Below are 18,475 nucleotides of genomic sequence, written 5' to 3'. Positions count from 1 at the left end.
TTCAGTGAGGCTGAACTGGAGGAGGTGTTGACTTTTTATACCCAAAAAAACAAGTCTGCAAGTGTCTTCCTGGGGACTCACTCAAAAAGTTCTAAAAACAGCAACAGTTTTTCTGATAGCAGGGCAAAGGGTGGTAAGTATATTGGTTAATTAATGAAAATTAAGAAGAACAAGTGAAAAAATGAGATGTGCAAAGGGGAACCAAAAATATTATGTTGCCTAAGCACTAATAGACTCCAAGGTGGTAAAATTTTGCAGTGTGTGGGTAGGGGATGAGGAGGCCTTATATTTTTGTCCTAAAAGCGCAAGAGGGACATGGTCTAATTTTTTTTTTTTTTCATGATAATTAACATCAGAGGGCTGTTTTCAAGACAAGCTAATAATACCTAACATTTAGTGAGCGCTCATATTACTGTCTACTGGACATGATCTTATTTTTTTACTTCTAAAAACCATATGGAGTAGGTGCTATTATAAAACTTCTCTACAGATGAGGGAACAGAGCTGAAAGAGACAGAGTGACTTGCTCAAGGGTGCCCTGCACCATACAGTGGAACAGGAATCTGAACTTTAGTCCGCCTGACTCAAAGCTTGTGCTCTTAATCTCTGTTCTTCTGCCTCTCCCAATGATAATTTCTCACTCCTGTTACATTTTTTGGTTCCTCCAGCTATCACCATTTGCATTTGGGGTAGGAGAATTCTTTGTTGTGTGGGACCATTCCATACCTGGTGGGAGGTCTAATATCCATAGTCCCAAGCCCTAAATGCCACCATCTTCCTTCAGTCATTGTGATAACCCAATGTTCCCACGCATTTCAAAAATTTCTCACTGCTGGGGAACTCCATGATTGGGGATTTGGAATTGCTGTGGACCAAACTATCTAGTTCATGTCATATGATCAAAAAATAGCAGCAATACTCAGTTATAAACAAAGCTTGTGCTTCAAGTGTAAGATTCATTTAAAATCTAGATGGAAGCATAAGAGATAGATAATCAATATACTAATTTTGTTGTATGCTAACCCCTGGATTCAAAGATGTAGATTTCTTTGCTACTCTTAAGGCTATCATAGTCTAATGTGGAAGGAGCTGGGAAAATTGGTCATTTAAAATGTAGAGTGAGTTTTCCCAAGGAAACGGTGTTACTGTTTTAAAAACTGATTAGCTTCAGAGGTTAGTCTACAAAAGCCTATTTAGCTCACTGTATACTTAAAGTATTGTATTGGTAGAAATACTTCTGAGTCCAACCCTCTTCTCTGAGCTTTCCTAACTTGCCTAAGTTCTAAAGCTAGTTTGTTTATCCGTTCATTCATTCCTTCGACATATTTTTAATGAACACTTATCATGTATCAGACATTGTGATAGTTGCTAGAGATACAGGGACCAGGACTGTCACAGTTCTTGACTTTATAATATTTATTGCCTGCTGGATGAAGTTGGGTGAGTAAATACAGGAAGAAGGTTGGTAGGATCTCTGAAAAGATCCTCTAACAGTGTTGGGAAAGGGAGGCTGAGGAGTTTTTGTAATGAGGTTGGGGTAGGGAAAAATGTGCTAGGCAGGTGAAGTCCTAGCTTGGCATTCAGGTAGTAACTTCTCCCCTGGTAGTAATGGGGAAGCCCTAACAGCATGTACTAGCAGCACCTGTTTGTACAGATGCGTCCTCAGAAATTCTGGGGTTCATGTGTTAAGGACTACCTTTACATAATAATGTCTATACCTAGCAATACCAATCAAGAATAACTAGAGGGGCAGTAGGAAGGCCTCAATCAAGGGAACAACAGTATGACATTTGATAGTATCTGGACTCGTTTCAAACATGAGCAAACAAATGTGTGACAGTATTACCAGTGCTGGTGGTGATGGACAGAAGAGAATTCATATGTCCTTATTCTTTCATTCTGAAAGATGATCTGTAAAATGGCCTGTCTTAAGTTTTTGTATGAACCTGGCCCTTGAGAAAGATTTTTGGAATATTTCTCTAAGTATATGATTAGCTCTGGCTGTTCTGTTTCAAAATTCTGTAGTAGAAAAAGAACCTAATTTATTTTATTAGAGCGATTTTGTTATTGAATATACTGATCAATCTATCTAATAAGCAAACTCACTCAGCTTATTCAAGTAAAACTGAGAAGATTAAGATTCAGAGCTGTTGTAGTATCCAGGTATTATGCCAACAAATATTGGGGCTGTTCTTTCTATCTCTTGGCAGTTGCTTGCTCCATATATATTATGACTTCTTCGCTCCACTGTGTACCACCGACCAGTTTGGTCTCTTAGCTCCCCAAGTCTGAATTCTTGACAGAGGCATCTTACTGCCCTTACTCATTTTCTTTCCCAGGCATGTCCTAGCTTGTTGGCAGTCCATGGATGGCTGCCCTGGGTTTTGGTATCTTTTCCTCATTCAGTTAGCTGGAGCTGGGGTTGGGGCTAGTTGGGAATCATTTGGTTGGTGTCCCACTCAACAGGGCTGTGGGCGTGGCCATCTTTGGAAAAGTGTGGTGAGAAATACAATGGTTCCTAGCATTGATTACTAGTTGTGTTATATTTTGGAAACAAAATTATGTGTAGAGCAATGCTCTAGCATTTGATTAGTAACAGAGCCTAAGCTCAGTATTTATTTCTTATTTCAGATCACCCTGAAACGATGGAAGAAGTGAAAATAAAGCAGCCCAAGCAGCAACAAGCAACAGAAATTCACTCTGATAAATTATCTCGTGAGTGACTTCAAACCTACATAGATTTGCTGCTCTCTGATAAATCTCTAAATGAAAAAAAGTCATCAGATATTAAATGATTTTCGGGCATGTGACATTACTCCAAAAAGCTCCTTTTCTTTGTTTTTCCTTTTCCCTTAGAATTTCCTTTTATCTACTGATAGCCTGTTATCCTTCCAAGGAATTTCTCACTTTCTTAATGTTTAAAATTCTGAGCACTTTTTTTCTAGAAGGGTGAAAATCAGAGGGAGAGGAGTTAGCTGTCATTATCAGAAACTTTGTCCTGATGCCCTAACGTTTGTAAAGCACCTGCTCTGGTTGATGGAGGTAGTCCCAACACCAGCTTTCAGAAGGGACTAAGAATAAACTGTTTCCATTGCCACATTGTCTGAGTGGGCAGTATTCATTAAGTTCATGATGAATCTCATTAAAGTTTGTATTTTTCATTATGTCTATTTCATGCTAAGATTATTTTGAGGTTTAAAAATGTTTGCTTCCTGTTTACATACAGAATTTACATTAATTTTCCCTAAAATCTGTTTTTGTTTGTTTGTTTTTATTTTAATAGGATTTACCACTTCAGCAGAAAAAGAGGCTAAATTAGTCTATACCAGTTCTTCCTCTGCTTCTTTCTCTGGTCCTGCTGCTACTCTTCTGCAGAAAATTCCCAACACCCATTCGTCATCTGTTATTACCACCTCTGACCTCTCACCAGGGCCAGGCCGCCATTCTTCCGTATCTCAGATTCCTCCAGCTATCCCCAGCATGCCTCACCAGCCAGCAATTTTACTGAGCACGGTCCCTGACAGTGCTTCTCCCTCCATCCATCCTGGGACACAGAACGTACTGAGCCCCGCTGGCCTGCCGCGCTGTCGATCAGGCAGTTACACCATTGGCCCCTTTTCCTCTTTCCAAAGTGCTGCGCACATCTATAGCCAGAAGCTGTCTCGTCCCTCTTCAGCAAAGGCAGGTGAGTGAGAGAATGAAAGGCACTCCACAATGTCAGCTTCTCCCCAGCCCCAGTTAAAAAAGAATGCCATCTCTTCCCTTTGCCTTTTCTTTTGAAAGGTAAAGGGACACAGGGTGCATAGTTCTGATGTGACTAAGGAAGAGTCTTGCATTTGGTCCAGTGGCACTCATTCACTGATAAGAAATGAAACAACTTCTTTTAGGTGCTGGGGATTAAGAAATGAGTAAGACAAGGCTTCTATTTACTGGGAGCTTACAGCGTAGTCAAGAGATAATTGTGATATTTGTCTTTTTACTGTTGAGTTGTAAGTGTTCTTTATATATTCTGGGTACAAGTCCCTTGCCAGATACATGATTTAGAAGTATTTTCTCTCATTCTGTTGAGTATGTTTTTTCTAAGAATTTTATAGTTTAGGTCTTTTATCCATTTTGTTGTAATTTTTGTATATGGTGTGGCATAAAGGTCTTAACATCTCTTTTTTTGCATGCGGTTGTTCAGTTGTCCCAGCACCTTTTGTTGAAAGGCTATTATTTTCCTGTTGAATTGTCTTGGCACTCTTGTCAAAAATCATTTAATCTTAAATGTAAGGGTTTACTCCTGGAGTCTCAGTTCTGTTCCACTGATCTGTATATCTGCCCTTATGCGAGTACCACATTGTCTTCATTACTATAGCATTGTAGTAAGTTTTGAAATCACCAAGGGTGATTCTTCCATCTTTGTTCTTCTTTTTCATATTGTTTAGGCTATTCTGGATCCCTTGCATTTTCGTATGAACTTTAGGATCAGCTTGTCAATTTTTGCAAAAATAGGCAGATGGGATTTTGATAGGGATTGTGTTGAATTTGTAGATTAGTGAGTATCTTAACATTGGTCAGATTTTTAAACACCTGAGTAATATCCACGTTAAGGTGAGTTACAGTTAAGCTATGTTTTATAAATAGCCAATCTATATGTCTTAATCATTGTCTGATTTCAAATGAAATGGATATTGTAATGTGGAGCTTGAATCAGAGATACGAAAGGGTCTACTTTAATAAGTCATCATATGAATATGTACGTATATGTGTATTAGTGCTAACTCTGAGTGATTATTCTTATGATTTAATCTTCTAAAATCAATAATAATTACGTTCTGGTTTAAATTTTTTCTCCCATGTGAGAGAAATTCAGTAAGGTCAGTGTCTCCAGTACCTTGTTGTTGTCATCAAAACTTCTTTTTTAAACCTTCCTTTTTTTCATACCTTCTGCAGAGGAGGATAAGGAATGGAAGAAGCTAATCAGTTCAAAAATATTTCCTAATTTCCATTGTGATTTCTTTCTTGACCCATGGATTGTTTATAAGTATATTGTTTAATCTTCACATAGTTGGCATTCTCTATTTTTTGTGATTGCTTTTTAGCTTATTTCCACTGTGGTCAAAGAACATACTCTGAATGGCTTAAACAGTAGTAGATAACAATATATAGTTGACAACAATATGCTTGACAACAATAATATCCTATAAGTGATTGGAGTCAAATTTTTCTATGGTGATTGAATAGTTTGGGGATGAGATTAAGATGTTGTTTTGAATTTAGACTTTTTCAAGATAAATATACAGTATCAAGTCTCAAAGGTCACCACTGAAAAAATTAAAATATGGAAATTTAGACATGTGGGAAGAAGAAAAATGGATTGGATCGGGGGAAACACCCACAAACATAGAAGCACACAAGCGCGACGCTTAGAAAATGCAAGAAATGGAAAATTAAAAGATGGTAAACCAAGTCCTAATATATCAAGAATCAAATAAATATAAATGGGCTGAACTTGTTAGAAGAGTGTCAGATTGAATTTTTTAAAAATCTAACTGTATGTTGTATACCAACGAAAGGCACATGTAAAGATAAGGACGTGGAATGGTTGAAAGTAAAAGGATGAAGAAAGAAATACCATGTAAATACCAACCAGAATAAAGGTGGTGCTAATATATGCTAACTTAATTTAGTATATATTAGCTTATATTAGGCTTTAAGAGAGAAAATTTTCTTAACAGATACAGAGAGTAATTACATAAAACAGAAAGTTTAGTTCAGCAGAAAGATAAAACAGTTCTAAGTGCAGCTAACAAAATAACCTCCAAATAAATAAAACAAAAATTGATACAACTAATGAGGAATCTACAAATCCACTGTCTTAGTGGGAGATTTCCACATATTTCTGTCCATTATTAGTAGATACACAGATTTTGTAAATCAGCAAAGATAAAGAGAATTTGAACAAGATGATAACTTTATCTATTGCTCATTCATAATACTCTGTACCCAATAATTAGAGAAAACACCTCCTCAAGCACACATGATACATTTATAATAAACAGTCATGTCCTACATCGTAAGACAACAGATTTCAAAGAATTGGTATCATACAGCCACATTCTCTGTCCACACTGCAATTAAATTGAATGTCGACAGCAATGATACATGACAAATCCTTATGTATTTCAAAATTTAAAAGAATTCAGAGAAGAGATCATATGGAAATAAATGTAAAACTATTAGAATTGAAAGACAGTGAAAAAACTTCATGTTCAGATGTGTGGAGAGCAATGAAAAACAGTATTTGGAGGGAAATTTACTGCCTTAAATACTTATATTTGAAAAGAAGAAAGGCTAAAAATTAATGTGCTAAATATCTGATTTCAGATGTTATAAAAACAGCAATATTATATATCTAAATAAAGGAGAAAGAGAGATAAGAGTAAAGATAAAAATCAAAGACAAGAGTAAAAATTACAGAATTCAAAAATACAGTAGAGAAAATATCAGAGCCAAAAGTTCTTTGAAAAGCCTAAGAAGGTGGACAAACCTCTGGTGAGACCGATCAGGAAAAGAGAGAAGATATGGATAAATAATATAAGGAATGAAAAGCAGACAGAAAATACAAATGTAGCATAGGTGACAAAAATATTAGAATACTGTTAACCACTTTATTCCAATATAATTGAAAACCTATGCAAAGTGGATAACGCCTACAAAAGTAAGTAAAATTGGTTCAAGAAGATGAAGAGGGACTTCCCTGGTGGTCCAGTGGTTAAAGCTCCGTGTTCCCAGTGCAGGGGGTCCGGGTTCGATCCCTGGTCAGGGAACTAGATCCCACATGCATGCCACAACTAAGATCCCGCATGCCGCACCTAAAAAGATCCCGCACACGGCAACGAAGATCCCGCGTGCCCCAACTAAGACCTGGCTCAGCCAAATAAATAAATAAATATTTTTTTAAAAAAAAGAAAAAAAATTATTAAAAAGAAAAAAAGAAGATGAAGAAAGTCTGAATGGTCCTGTAACTATTAAAATAAGTTATACAGTAGTTTAAAAATCTCACAAAGAAAACTTGAGGCCCAGATGGTTTTATAGATAAGTTTTGACAATCTTTCAAGGGAAAAATAATTCCAATCTTAAACTCTTCTAGAGCATGGAAAAAGAGACAACAGTAATAACTCTGTGCGGCTAGTTTAATCTTGATAACAAAACCAATTAAGGACAGTATTAGGGAAATTGTAGATCAGCTTCATTTATGAACACCAATGCAAAAATTCTAATCAAAATATGAGCCAGCCACATCTAGCAACATATGAGAGAGATTAGATCCCATGAATAAGTTTATCCAAGGAATACAGAAGGGGTTTAACAGTAGAAAATCTATAAATGTCATTTGTCACATCAGCAGATTAAAGGAGAAAAACTGTATTTATCCTCTTAGTAGATGCAGAAAAAGAATTTGGTAAAATTCTGTACTCGTTCATGATAATAACTCTCAGCATACTAGGAAGAGAAGGAAACCCTCTTTATCAAAAAAGGGTGTCTGCCAAAATCTCACAAGAGATATCAGTGTAAATGGGGAAATGTCGAAAGCATTCCTTCTAAGGTTAAGAGCAAGAAGAGGATGCCCACTGACATTTCTTCTATTCAGTGTTTTACTGGAGGTCAAGAGCCAGTATAATAAAACAAGAAAAAGAAATTAAAAGCATAAGGATCAAAAGGGAGGAAATAAAATTTATTTATTTGCAGATAATATGTTATCTACATAGAAAACTGAAAATAAGCTACAGATACACTTGTGGCATTAAGTACATTCACATTGTTGTACAACCACATCACCAAGAGAACAACATGCATAAAAATGATAAGCTATCTAGGGATAAATTTAGGAAAGACTTTTATAAGGAAATTTGATAAGACTTTGTTTAGAGACAGAGAAAACCTAAATAAATGAATAAATAGAATGTGCATGGATAGGAAGACTTAATATCATAAATGTTTCAGTTCTCATCAAATTGATCTCTGGATTCAATACAGGTTCCAACCAAAATCTCAAGTTTTGTTGTTGTACTTGACAAGCCAATTCTAAAATGATAATGGATAGGCAAAAGACCAAGGATAGTGAGAACTCACTGAAGAAGAAAAAAGGGTGGAGGAGTATCTTATTAAGAATATAAAGATATGATCATTAAGAAAATATAGTATCTGAAAAGGTACAAAGTGACCAGTGGAGCAGAATAGAAAGTTGGAAGCAATCATACAGATAGATGAAAGTTTGATATATGACAGATGGCATTGCAGATAGTGGAAAACGATGCATTTCTCAATAAATGATGCTGGGATAATTGGTTATCCATACAGGAAGAAAAGTGAAATTAGATCTCTGCCTCATACTATCCATATAATCACTTTCAGGTGCAAAACTTTAAACTTCTAGAATAGAATAAGGGGGACCATCTTTAACACCTTATTGTAGGAAACAAAAGTAAAAACATAAGCAAGATTCCTTCAGTAAGAAAAAGACAACCCAATAGTGGTGTCAGAAAAGAGGTAACATGTGCTCAACATCATTATTAATCAGATGAATATAAATGAAGACTGCAGTGAGATTTTACACCCTCTTAAAAGAGGGAAGAATTAAGATACTTGACAGTACTAAGTGTTGGAGGGGATGTGGATCAGCAGGAGTGCTTATATTTTGTGGTAGTGTATCACATACATTTGAAAATTCACATGAATTTGAAAATTGTTACCACATACATTTGAAAATTCACATAAATTTGAAAATTCACATAAATTTGAAAATTGTTGTTATCACATACATTTGAAAATTCACACACTCTGTGACTCAACTCCTAGCCGTATACACAACAGAAGTTCTTCCACATGTGCACCAGGACATGTATGCAAGAGTGTTCACAACTGCACTGTTTATAATAACGATAAGCTTGAAATAGCCAAAACAGCCATTAATGGGGGAATAGAAAAATAAGTTGTAATGTATTTCCAAAATGGAATACCAAGCAGCGGATAAAGTTAATCAATTTCAGCTATACTTAGAAAGGATAAATCTCGGAAGTATGGTATTGAGTAACAAAAGCAAGTCCCAGGAAATTACTACAATAGATACCATTTTTATAGAGCTCAAAAACAAAATTAACTGTATTTTGTTTAAGTATGCATACACAAACACACGCAGAAACAAAGAATAAAACTATATTTTAAAAAAAAGAAGGGGGTGAATGATAAGGGAAGATTAAGGATGAGGAGGAACACATGGGTTGATAATGTTAATGTGACTCTTGAGTAGTCAGTTCATTATAATATGTTTTATAACTTCTACATCAATTGTAAATAGTATTTGGTATGTGTCAAATAACATAATAAACATGAAAAAATATAGATTTTTTAAAAGTAGTGTCACCAAATTGTATATACAGAATGATCGTGGTTATATAAGCATTAATAAGACAGAAAGGAAACACATTAAACTATTTCTACTTTTCTGCATTTTTAATATTTTTTCAATGGGTTGTGTGACTTTTATCATAGAAAAAATATTAACCTTGATTTTATATTAAATAATTTCATTGTGCCAGTATTTCAGTGCTCGGAAATAATAGAATTCTGTGATATTATAGTTGAAAGAAGAAAATTGAAATCTGAAAGGAAATCAATTGAAATTTTATAATATAGCATTATTGCTGTTTTTCCAAATATACTCAGTTTTGCTTTAATCCTTCTTTCCTTTTTGAGCTCTGTAAGAAGGATTGTGGATGATTTGACAGTGTGTGCTGTAAACTACTGACAAGTACAGTCATATAACAAGGAAATCAAGAATTATAATGAGTTTCAAGGCTACACATTTTTTATTCATTAATTCTAGGATCAATTATTCCCCACTACATATGATGAAAATTATTTTTTTGTGAAGGATTCATAGTATGCAAAAACACAGTAATAAATGCATGTAACAATTTGGTGGTAGGAAGAGTTTCTAGAGTATGGTAAGGATTGATTTTTACTTTTGTGAGCATCTGAGGATAGTTTACTGCTCCTTATGTTGTCAGAGATCCCTAGGAGTCAGTAAAGTATCTGTTGGCTGAGATTTTGCTGTCATCATCCTAAGTTTTTCAGGGCTTTTTTCCTAAGGGAATGAAAACTTTTCTTTTTTAGCAGGTTCATGCCGTCCAAACAAGCAGCATTCAGGAGTAGCCAAAACACAGAAGGAGGGAGAAGATGGCTCCTCATACAGCAGAGGGTACGACCCAAGTACGGTTACGGCTGAACTTCAGCGGCTAGCTGAGAAGCAGGCAGCAAGGCAGTATTCTCCATCCCCTCACGTCAGTCTCCTCACCCAGCAGGTATGGATAGGTTGGGGTGTCAGAGAGTTCTTTGGATCAGAGGATAGGATTAACTACAGGGTACTCTGTCCTTCCCTGTCTTTACTAATGCCCATATGCTGATGCTTGTTGAATGAATATTAGTTGGTTTCAAGCTAAAGAATAAAAGCATTCCTTCAGCGTTAAAGAAAGGGTTTCTGTCACAGGTATTGCAAACTTAAGTGTGCTGCTAGCTATAATGTACTTACTTCATGGATAAATAGACTTCAGTGTTCAGCTGTAAATGCACTTTTAAAGGATCTTTAAAAATAACTTATTTCTCTGGTAAAATTTTCCAGTGAGTTCTAGTCTTATAAATCTTTTTACCAGAATGCCATAACATTACCTTTTACTTTTTTTTTTTTTTTTTTTAACTTTACTGCCTTTCATCTCATGATGTCAGGATCTTTTCTGGGCACTGATTAATGAATTATTTCAATACACCCTCATCCAACACATATCATTCTCACCATTTTACAGATGGGGGAAACTGAGGCTGAAATGAGTGATGTAGTCAAGGTCATACGGCAAGCTTGATGGATACCAGGATTTTGACTTTGTTGTATATATACTGACAAGCTTACAACACAGTGAAGTTAGATGAAACTTTTAAGAACTTTGGGATTCTTTTTGCCCTTCTTGATGATTATCCCCATGGTATTTAACTGGAAGTAGAAGCCATGTTTTTTTCCCTTTCCTTAATGCAAACGGCATCAAAGTCCTCCAAAGGAATTATTCTGATTGAACTCCACAGTTATATTTCGCTATATCTTCGTGGTGTCATGTCCCTTAATTGGTGGCAACTCTCTAGTGATAATCGAGTCTAGGAAAAAGTGAAGCTGTGGATGACTTCAAGTGCATGTTAAAAGTAGGCAACATACTGCTCCCTGGTGGTGCCCTACTTTTCTGTGTAAAATTCTGGACCACAATTCAAAGTAAGCCTTAGCTTTACTTCAACCTCATCCCAGAGTGTGAAGTTGTAATTAATTTTCTTTTTCAAATCCCTGATAGTTTGAAGGGAGTAGATAAGGAAGCCTAATGTGAATTAGGAAGTGAAGAATCTTATACGGGCAGTGTTGAGACTTGAAGGGAGTTAATAGTTAGATTTTAGTGACAGAATGATGGGAAAAGGAAATGGAATATCATGGCCATGGTAGAATGGGAAGGAATTGTGAAATGTGAAGTGGCTATGAGGAAGGGAGAGGGCCAGTGATCTGCTACACTTTTTTCAGTGGGTCACTGACTAGAGTATATGTTCCAATTTTTAACGAGCAGCTAGAAGCACCAAGGCATTAAGAAATTTTCTTTGCAATTATAGTAAAAAACATAGCCAATGTTAAGTGTTTACGTATTTTCACCTCCTATCATTTGGTAGACAGCAAAGCTTGCCAAAATGAAAGGATCCTGATCCTTTGGGAATCCAAGGTGATTGTATCCTTATTGGAAAGTCATTCCCCTTCAGTCTATCTCATCTAAGAAGAATTTCAGTGCCAGTGAATTAAAATTCCATCAGACTTCTCTTCATAGGGATCTGAACTCGCCATTAGATGTCAGTCTTAACTTTTAGAGCCTTGGTAATAAATAGGGTGGTTAATCCTTGGTGCAATACTGAAGGAGGGACTGTAGTATGTAATAAGCAGGGTGCAGTAGTGGGAAAAGGGCTGGATTAGCCATGTAAAGAAAGACCTGCTTTCTTCTACCACTTACTAGCTGTGTGATCTTGGGCAATTCACTCAACTTCTGTTAACCTCAGGGTCTCTATTTGTTGATGAGGAAAATACAACAGGGTCATGAGGATAGTATGCAAAAAGCTTTCTGTAAAGTCTGAATGCCATATATTGATACTTGGAAAAGATTGCTATTTCAACCGTAAAAGGCTTTTAATAATAAATGGTTTCTAATTTGATTTGAAATCAGTTTTTGGATAAAATATTGTGTTACCAAAATGAATGTTGCTATTGAAAAGCTCAAGTATGTGTTATTTGTGTTATTTCCCCTTGGAGAAAGTAGTTCCTTAATTTGGAATTTGGGAAATTCTTCTATTGTTCTTTTTCTGGTAAATAATAACGTGTTATAATGGCTTAATAAGGGCCCTGGGACATCTGTTTACTGGCCATTTCCTTTTACTCCTAGCCGTGTTTGAAAGAAAGTGCCTTGGTTCCTTACTCACTGAGGCAAGTGATAAGGTGTCTGTAGTCCTGGTGAGAGGCAGGCACCCAGACAGAACGTGCTGAAAGCTCTGCTCTCCTCTCTGGACTCGGAGTGTGAGACCTTCGCCTCAGCTCCACCACAAATAGCTCTGTGTCCAGTAGTCACTTGAGACTTAAGAGGTTAAGTCCTCTTACCTGTGATTATTTCCTTATTTTCAATTCCTATTTTGCGTTTGTGTTTTCTTTTTTTTCATATATCCAATAGGGTTAATGAAGATTTTCTTTCCCCCTTCCCTTTTTTTGGTAGGATATATTTATTCATTCTGTTGTTTTATTGTTTGTTAATTGGTTATCTTCTTGTTTTATCTTTGCTAACTTCCTTCCTTCTGTTTTCCCTAGCTTTATTTTGTTATTTCCTCCCAATTTCTTGAGTTGGGTACTTCATTTATTTTCACTCATGTCTTGTTTTTTATTATATTTAAAGCTATGGATTTTCCTCTGAGTATTGCTTTCATTATATGCCATAAACCCTGATATATCTTTACATTGCTTTTCTGGGCAAGGTGTTAAGAGACCTTCCACTAAATAAGGTATGCTGATTTTAAATTATTTGTGCTATTTTGGAAGATGAGTATAAAAAAACTGAAATTTGGGACTTCCATGGAGATCCAGCAGTTGGGACTCTGCGCTTCCACCACAGGGGGTGTGGGTTTGATCCCTGGTCGCAGGGAACTAAGATCCCGCATGCCGCACAGCGTGGCCAAAAAAAAAAGAAATTTGAGGGAATTTCTGAAAAATCACTTTATTTTGTCTATGATTTCAACTACTTGCTCATTAAAGCGTTTAGTGGCATTCTCCGTAGAACTTTTTATTCAAATGTATTCTTTTAATTCGTTCATTCAAAAACATTTTATTATGCTCTTGAGAGTGTTCCAGGCCTTGGTACTAAGCCACGGGATGATATAAGACATAGACCTCAGCGTGAAATAACTCACAATCTGGTACGGGTGACAGCCACATAAACACATGATAGTACTAGCATGGCATCTGCAGAGATGTTTCTAGGGAATAACAAAACCGCCAAAGGGTATCTAACCCAGCCTGTGGGTGGGAGTGGGAAGGCCGAAGCAGCCTTCTTGAAGAGATTACACCTACACTGAATCTTAAGGGTAGGCTGGTGGGTGGCAGAAGAAGGGTAGGGCAGGCTCCAAAATAAGCTAGCATGTGTGTATGTGGGGAAACAGAAAGCTGGTGGTTAGTGGTGTTGAAGGATAGGGAGCAGCTGGGATGGAAGCTGGAGGAGAAGACAAGGGCTGATTCAAGGAGAGCTTTGAAGGCCCTGTGAAGGAACTCACTCTTTATCTCATAGATGACCAGGAGGCACAGAGACAAATGGGCCTTGCCTTTTAGCTGCATCACTTAGGTAGCTGGGAGGAGGATGGATTGCAGGATGAAGCAATGCCATCCCCTTTTCCTCCCTGCTCACTGTTGAAGATGCTGAGGAACAAGGAATTAGCCAAAAGAAAAGAAGCAAAGTACTCTGACAACCCCAAAATTTGATAATAAAGCTTTGAGTTACCCTGAATTTCCATTAGAGGCTACATTCTTATGAATTTGTATGGCTAAAAACAGAACCTCATTTATCTTGCAATTACTTTTACTCTTTCAGCTATGATTTAACTTTATTTATAGACTAGAACATATGAGAATATTGAAATTCCCTGCCACACGAAGTGGCCACCGTGGCCACTTTGGAAGTGTTTGCATATGCTGGAAATACAGAGACACGTGTTCTTAACATATGATTATTCAACAAATACCTAACAAATCTGAGCAGAGAGCAGGTCAAATTTAGTTCTTTCCCTTGGCACGTGAGAAGCTGGTTATCTCTAGGGGCTGGAATCCTTTGGAAATCATACATCCCTGAAAGCAGGGTTTTCTAGAAGCGTCTTTCTCTTGTGGGGGAGAGTGCTGTGGTAGCTGAGGTGGGCTGACGTAGAGCTTGAGTGTGAGGTCTCACTGTCTTTGCCTCATCCAGTGCTGGGAGAGGTGTGCTTTACAACTGTAGCCCTCTGCACGCACAGAAGTAGCCCTTTGTGGTCACTGCTGTCAGCGAACAGGAGAATGTGGCGAAGTAACCCAGCTCTGCGGTGAGGAGAGGGAGAGGAGAGGGAGCGCTGGCCTGTCTGTGCGGGCCAGTGTGAGATTGCAGGACCCAGCTATCATTAGGAGCAGCGCCAGCTCTTCCAGCCTGGGAGTTTAATCAAAGGAATAACAGCAGACCACCCAGGCGAGGGCTCCGATGCTTGCGAATGTGCTGTGTCAGGCTCTGTTCCCTGGCCAGCCGGTGCCCGGGATGTGGCCAGGCCTCCTGGAAATGTGCTGACAGATACATAGGAGGGAGGAGATGCTTTTTGCTTCTCACATTTTTCATGTAGAGGGCGAGTGGGAAAGAAAACCACTGAATTTCTTTCCACTTTTGCCCCTTACCCTGATACTTTTCTGCCTAGTCCTAGAGGAGGGCATATGCTGAGGTAGAGAATGTTTGCTTACACTGCTTACTCATTCACTCTCACTCATTCCTATACAAAGGAATTCTTTTATCATTTCTTCTGCTTCAGCGGTTACCACTGTGATCATGCTCATTTCGTCAGGGTCCACACTGGACCTGAGTCAATCTCAGTTTCAGAAATATCAATTTGAAGTTGAAACTGGCAGAGAGGAAGCTAAATTTTTTGAAATGGTTACAGTTCTCTAGGATTGGAACCAGTGGCCCCCAGTTTATCACAAGCTTGGGCATTTGGCACTGGAAACTCTCTTCCTGCCTCCTCAGTGTATCTGGACACATTTGAACTACTGTACGTTTGTGTTCTGATTTTGTAGTTTTTTCCCCAAGTCTAGCTTCTTTGGTTCTGTATTTTTCTGGGTAGAAAAATTGTACTTCTTTGTATTATATACATTACTTTTTCCCCTGTCTAGAAACAGAAAAGGGTAAATAGAAAAAGCAGAAGCTCTTGAGTCATCGAGACCTTGGACAAGTTATTTAACTTCCCTGTGCCTTGATTTTCTTCTCTGTCAAGTGGGGTAATTTTAGCATCAAGATGAATTCTCCTGCATCTCTGTGCCTCCCTGCTCTAGGTTCTAGCTCCGATTGATCCTATCTAATTCCCTAGCTCTTCTATGTCTTTTGAGGCTTTAAACCCCCAGTTTTCCTTAGGTCCTTGGCCTATTGATGGTCTCTTATTCTAAAATACCCTTTCTTTTCTCTTACTGTATTGACCAACTCTCTCTCCAAGTCACTGATGACCTTGGAATTGCCAACTTCAGTCACCTATTTTTAATCCTTACTCTCTTTTTTAGCACATGACACTATTATTGACTGCCTCCTACCTGAAAACTTCCCTTAGCCTCTCCAGCCTTCAGTAAGTCCTCTGAGAGCTCATCCTCTACTTCTCCCCTGAAAAACTAGATACCATTTTCAACATTTTTAAAAAGCCACTGGTATATAGACCTGAAATATAGAAACTGACAACAGCAGAGTCTCTCTGATTGAAGAAGGGGGTTGATGCCTGGGCATCTGCTTCTCGCTGCTCTTCACAGGTATCTTCCAACATGCCTCTGGATTCCAGAGCTCAACCGAACTTCTTTCCTCTCTATAGTCTCCCCTGGGGTAAATTTTCTCTTCCCATAGCTTCATCTAGTGCTGTTCTGCAGATTTCTCCCAAATATGCATCTTTAGTTTGAACCTGTTTGCTGAGTGTCATGTCCAAATTTCCAACTGCCTGCTAGACATTTCCATCTGACTGTATTACAAGGATCCAAAATATTCAACATATTTTAAATATGCTTTGAAAATATTCAAAAAATATTCAACATATCTAAAACCTATTTGTTCTTCTTCCCTTTTCCCCTCTATATTAGTGACACTGCAGTTCTCCTAGGGAGTTAGGTATGGAGCCTTTGATTTCTCATCATTTCTCTTTGCTTCCTCATTCTCTCTACGTCCAGGCAGTTGCCAGTTCTTATTGATTCTGACTCTATAATGCCTCTGATATATATCTTCTCTGTTTCACTTTCACATCTACTGTCCTGCTTAAGGACTTAATTATCTCTTGACTGGACAGCTACAGTTACCTCCTAAGTGGTCTCCTGGCCATTCTCCTCTGTTCACCCTAGTCTTTGCTCTAAAGGAAGCTTTCTAAATCACAAGTCTGATAATAATGATACTCCTCTGCTCAGGAATCTCGAAGGGGCTTCCTGTTATCTTCAAGGTGAAGCCCCAGCTATTGAATATTATTCAAAGCCTTTGTGTGGAATCTGGCTCCAGGCTATTTCTCCAGCCTCTCTCCTTCCCATCACATATGTTTTTGTGCAGCTCACCCAGAATTTCTCTTAGTCTCCATGCTTAGTTTGAGCTATCTTCTCATGGGAAATGTTCCCCAGTCACCATATCTAACTGTTTGCATTTGTCCAGGCTCAACAAAGGTGCCACTTCACTTGTACACATGCCATTTTACTCACCATACAGCTGTCTGTGTCTGTCCAGATAGCTGTCTCCTTTAATGGACAGTGAGCTCTTTGGAGGCAGTGTCCTTTGCTGCCTCAGAACCTGACTCACGGGTAGTACTCAGTAAATGTGCTGATTCTACGGGACTGTAAGGTACTTGATTAAAGGTGGGGAGGTGACCATGTCCATTTTTTCACCAGTTTTTTCCAGCCTGGTATATAGTGTGTGTTCAACACACATTTTTTAAAATAAATAAGTGAAAGAAGAACCCCCTGCTGCCCTAGCCAGAAGTCATCTTTCAATTGTCTATGTCCCTTTGGCCCTTCATTAGTCACTCTCTATAATAAATCTGTTATTGTTATTTTGTGTCTCTTCTTTCCTGTTGAGTTATAAACTATGTGATGGCTGTTCTCTCTAACCCATCACCCAGCACAGCAACCTTGCACTTGGTAGGCACTTATCACATGCTTGCTGAATTGAAAAGAATTTCTCTTCTGTGTTATGTTGGTTTTTATATTCTTTTTAAAAACTATTCCTCTTCCATTTTTTTTGCTGACAATACTGCACCTGCCCTTCATGATAAAGCAGCTGACATTAGTTGAATGTCTGCTTTGTACTGGGCACTGTGCTAAATACTTTGTATGCATTATCTCTTTAACCTTATGATGTAGATACTTAATTTTTTTTACAGGTGAAGAAAATAGCTGAAAGGATAAGTGACTCTGCTAAGGTCACATAAATGGCAAGTAACCGCACCAGAACTCAAACCCAAGTCTCTTTGACTTCACACTCTTTCCATCAGTGTTTTTCTGTCTCTTCCTGTTTGAAACAGGACTCTCACCTCTCATCAGACTACAATGATGGAGCTTAACACTGCTGTAGAGTTGTAGCCTAGCCAGCAGATTTTTTTTTTTTTAATTTTTATTTATTTATTTATTTATGGCTGCGTTGGGTCTTCGTTTCTGTGTGAGGGCTTTCTCTCTAGTTGCGGCAAGCGGGGGCCACTCTTCATCACGGTGCGCGGGCCTCTCACTATCGCGGCCACTCTTGTTGTGGAGCACAGGCTCCAGACGCGCAGGCTCAGTAGTTGTGGCTCACGGGCCCAGTTGCTCCGCAGCATGTGGAATCTTCCCAGACCAGGGCTCGAACCCGTGTCCCCTGCATTGGCAGGCAGACTCTCAACCACTGCGCCACCAGGGAAGCCCACCAGCAGATTATTTTGTAGTGAAGTCAACTTCAACACTGTGCAGCCTTCTTAATCCCCAGGGATGCAGTGGGAATGGATCTATTTATCGTAGTGGTGGCAGCCCCTATCGACTCAAAAACTGAGTGTATAAATTGGAAGCGCTAGAAAGGGATGTGGTCATCTTGTAAGGTTTTCCAAGAATATCTTTGGCAATTCTTGATCTGGCACTCTTTGTAGATTTTGGAACACCAGGTGTCTATATGTG

The 18,475-nt window shown here is 38.1% G+C and overlaps 1 protein-coding gene and 1 long non-coding RNA gene across 28 annotated transcripts in view; one reads left to right on the top strand and one right to left on the bottom strand.

Annotated features, from left to right (window-relative positions):
- The window catches only part of LOC309626636, a 1,318,538-nt gene that overhangs the window by 304,659 nt on the left and 995,404 nt on the right, over window positions 1-18,475 (bottom strand). The gene's annotated exons all lie outside the window — the stretch shown is intronic.
- TTLL5 (tubulin tyrosine ligase like 5) overlaps window positions 1-18,475 on the top strand; it is a 312,036-nt gene that overhangs the window by 125,262 nt on the left and 168,299 nt on the right. For 20 of the 27 annotated variants that reach the window (XM_082387536.1, XM_082387511.1, XM_082387513.1 and 17 more), the window contains 4 exons: window positions 6-133; window positions 2,632-2,715; window positions 3,284-3,685; window positions 10,162-10,349. In XM_082387536.1, coding sequence (XP_082243662.1) covers window positions 6-133; window positions 2,632-2,715; window positions 3,284-3,685; window positions 10,162-10,349 — 802 coding nt within the window. Of the gene's footprint in view, window positions 1-5; window positions 134-2,631; window positions 2,716-3,283; window positions 3,686-10,161; window positions 10,350-17,715; window positions 17,767-18,475 lie in introns of those variants that run through there. The other 7 variants (XM_082387533.1, XM_082387514.1, XM_082387517.1 and 4 more) reach the window with 4 other exon arrangements.

Source organism: Balaenoptera borealis, assembly GCF_965194805.1.
Source record: "Balaenoptera borealis genome assembly, chromosome: 3".
NCBI classification, from domain to species: Eukaryota; Metazoa; Chordata; class Mammalia; order Artiodactyla; family Balaenopteridae; genus Balaenoptera; species Balaenoptera borealis.
Note: the sequence above shows the minus strand (reverse complement) of the source record. Positions and strands in the feature narration are given on the sequence as shown.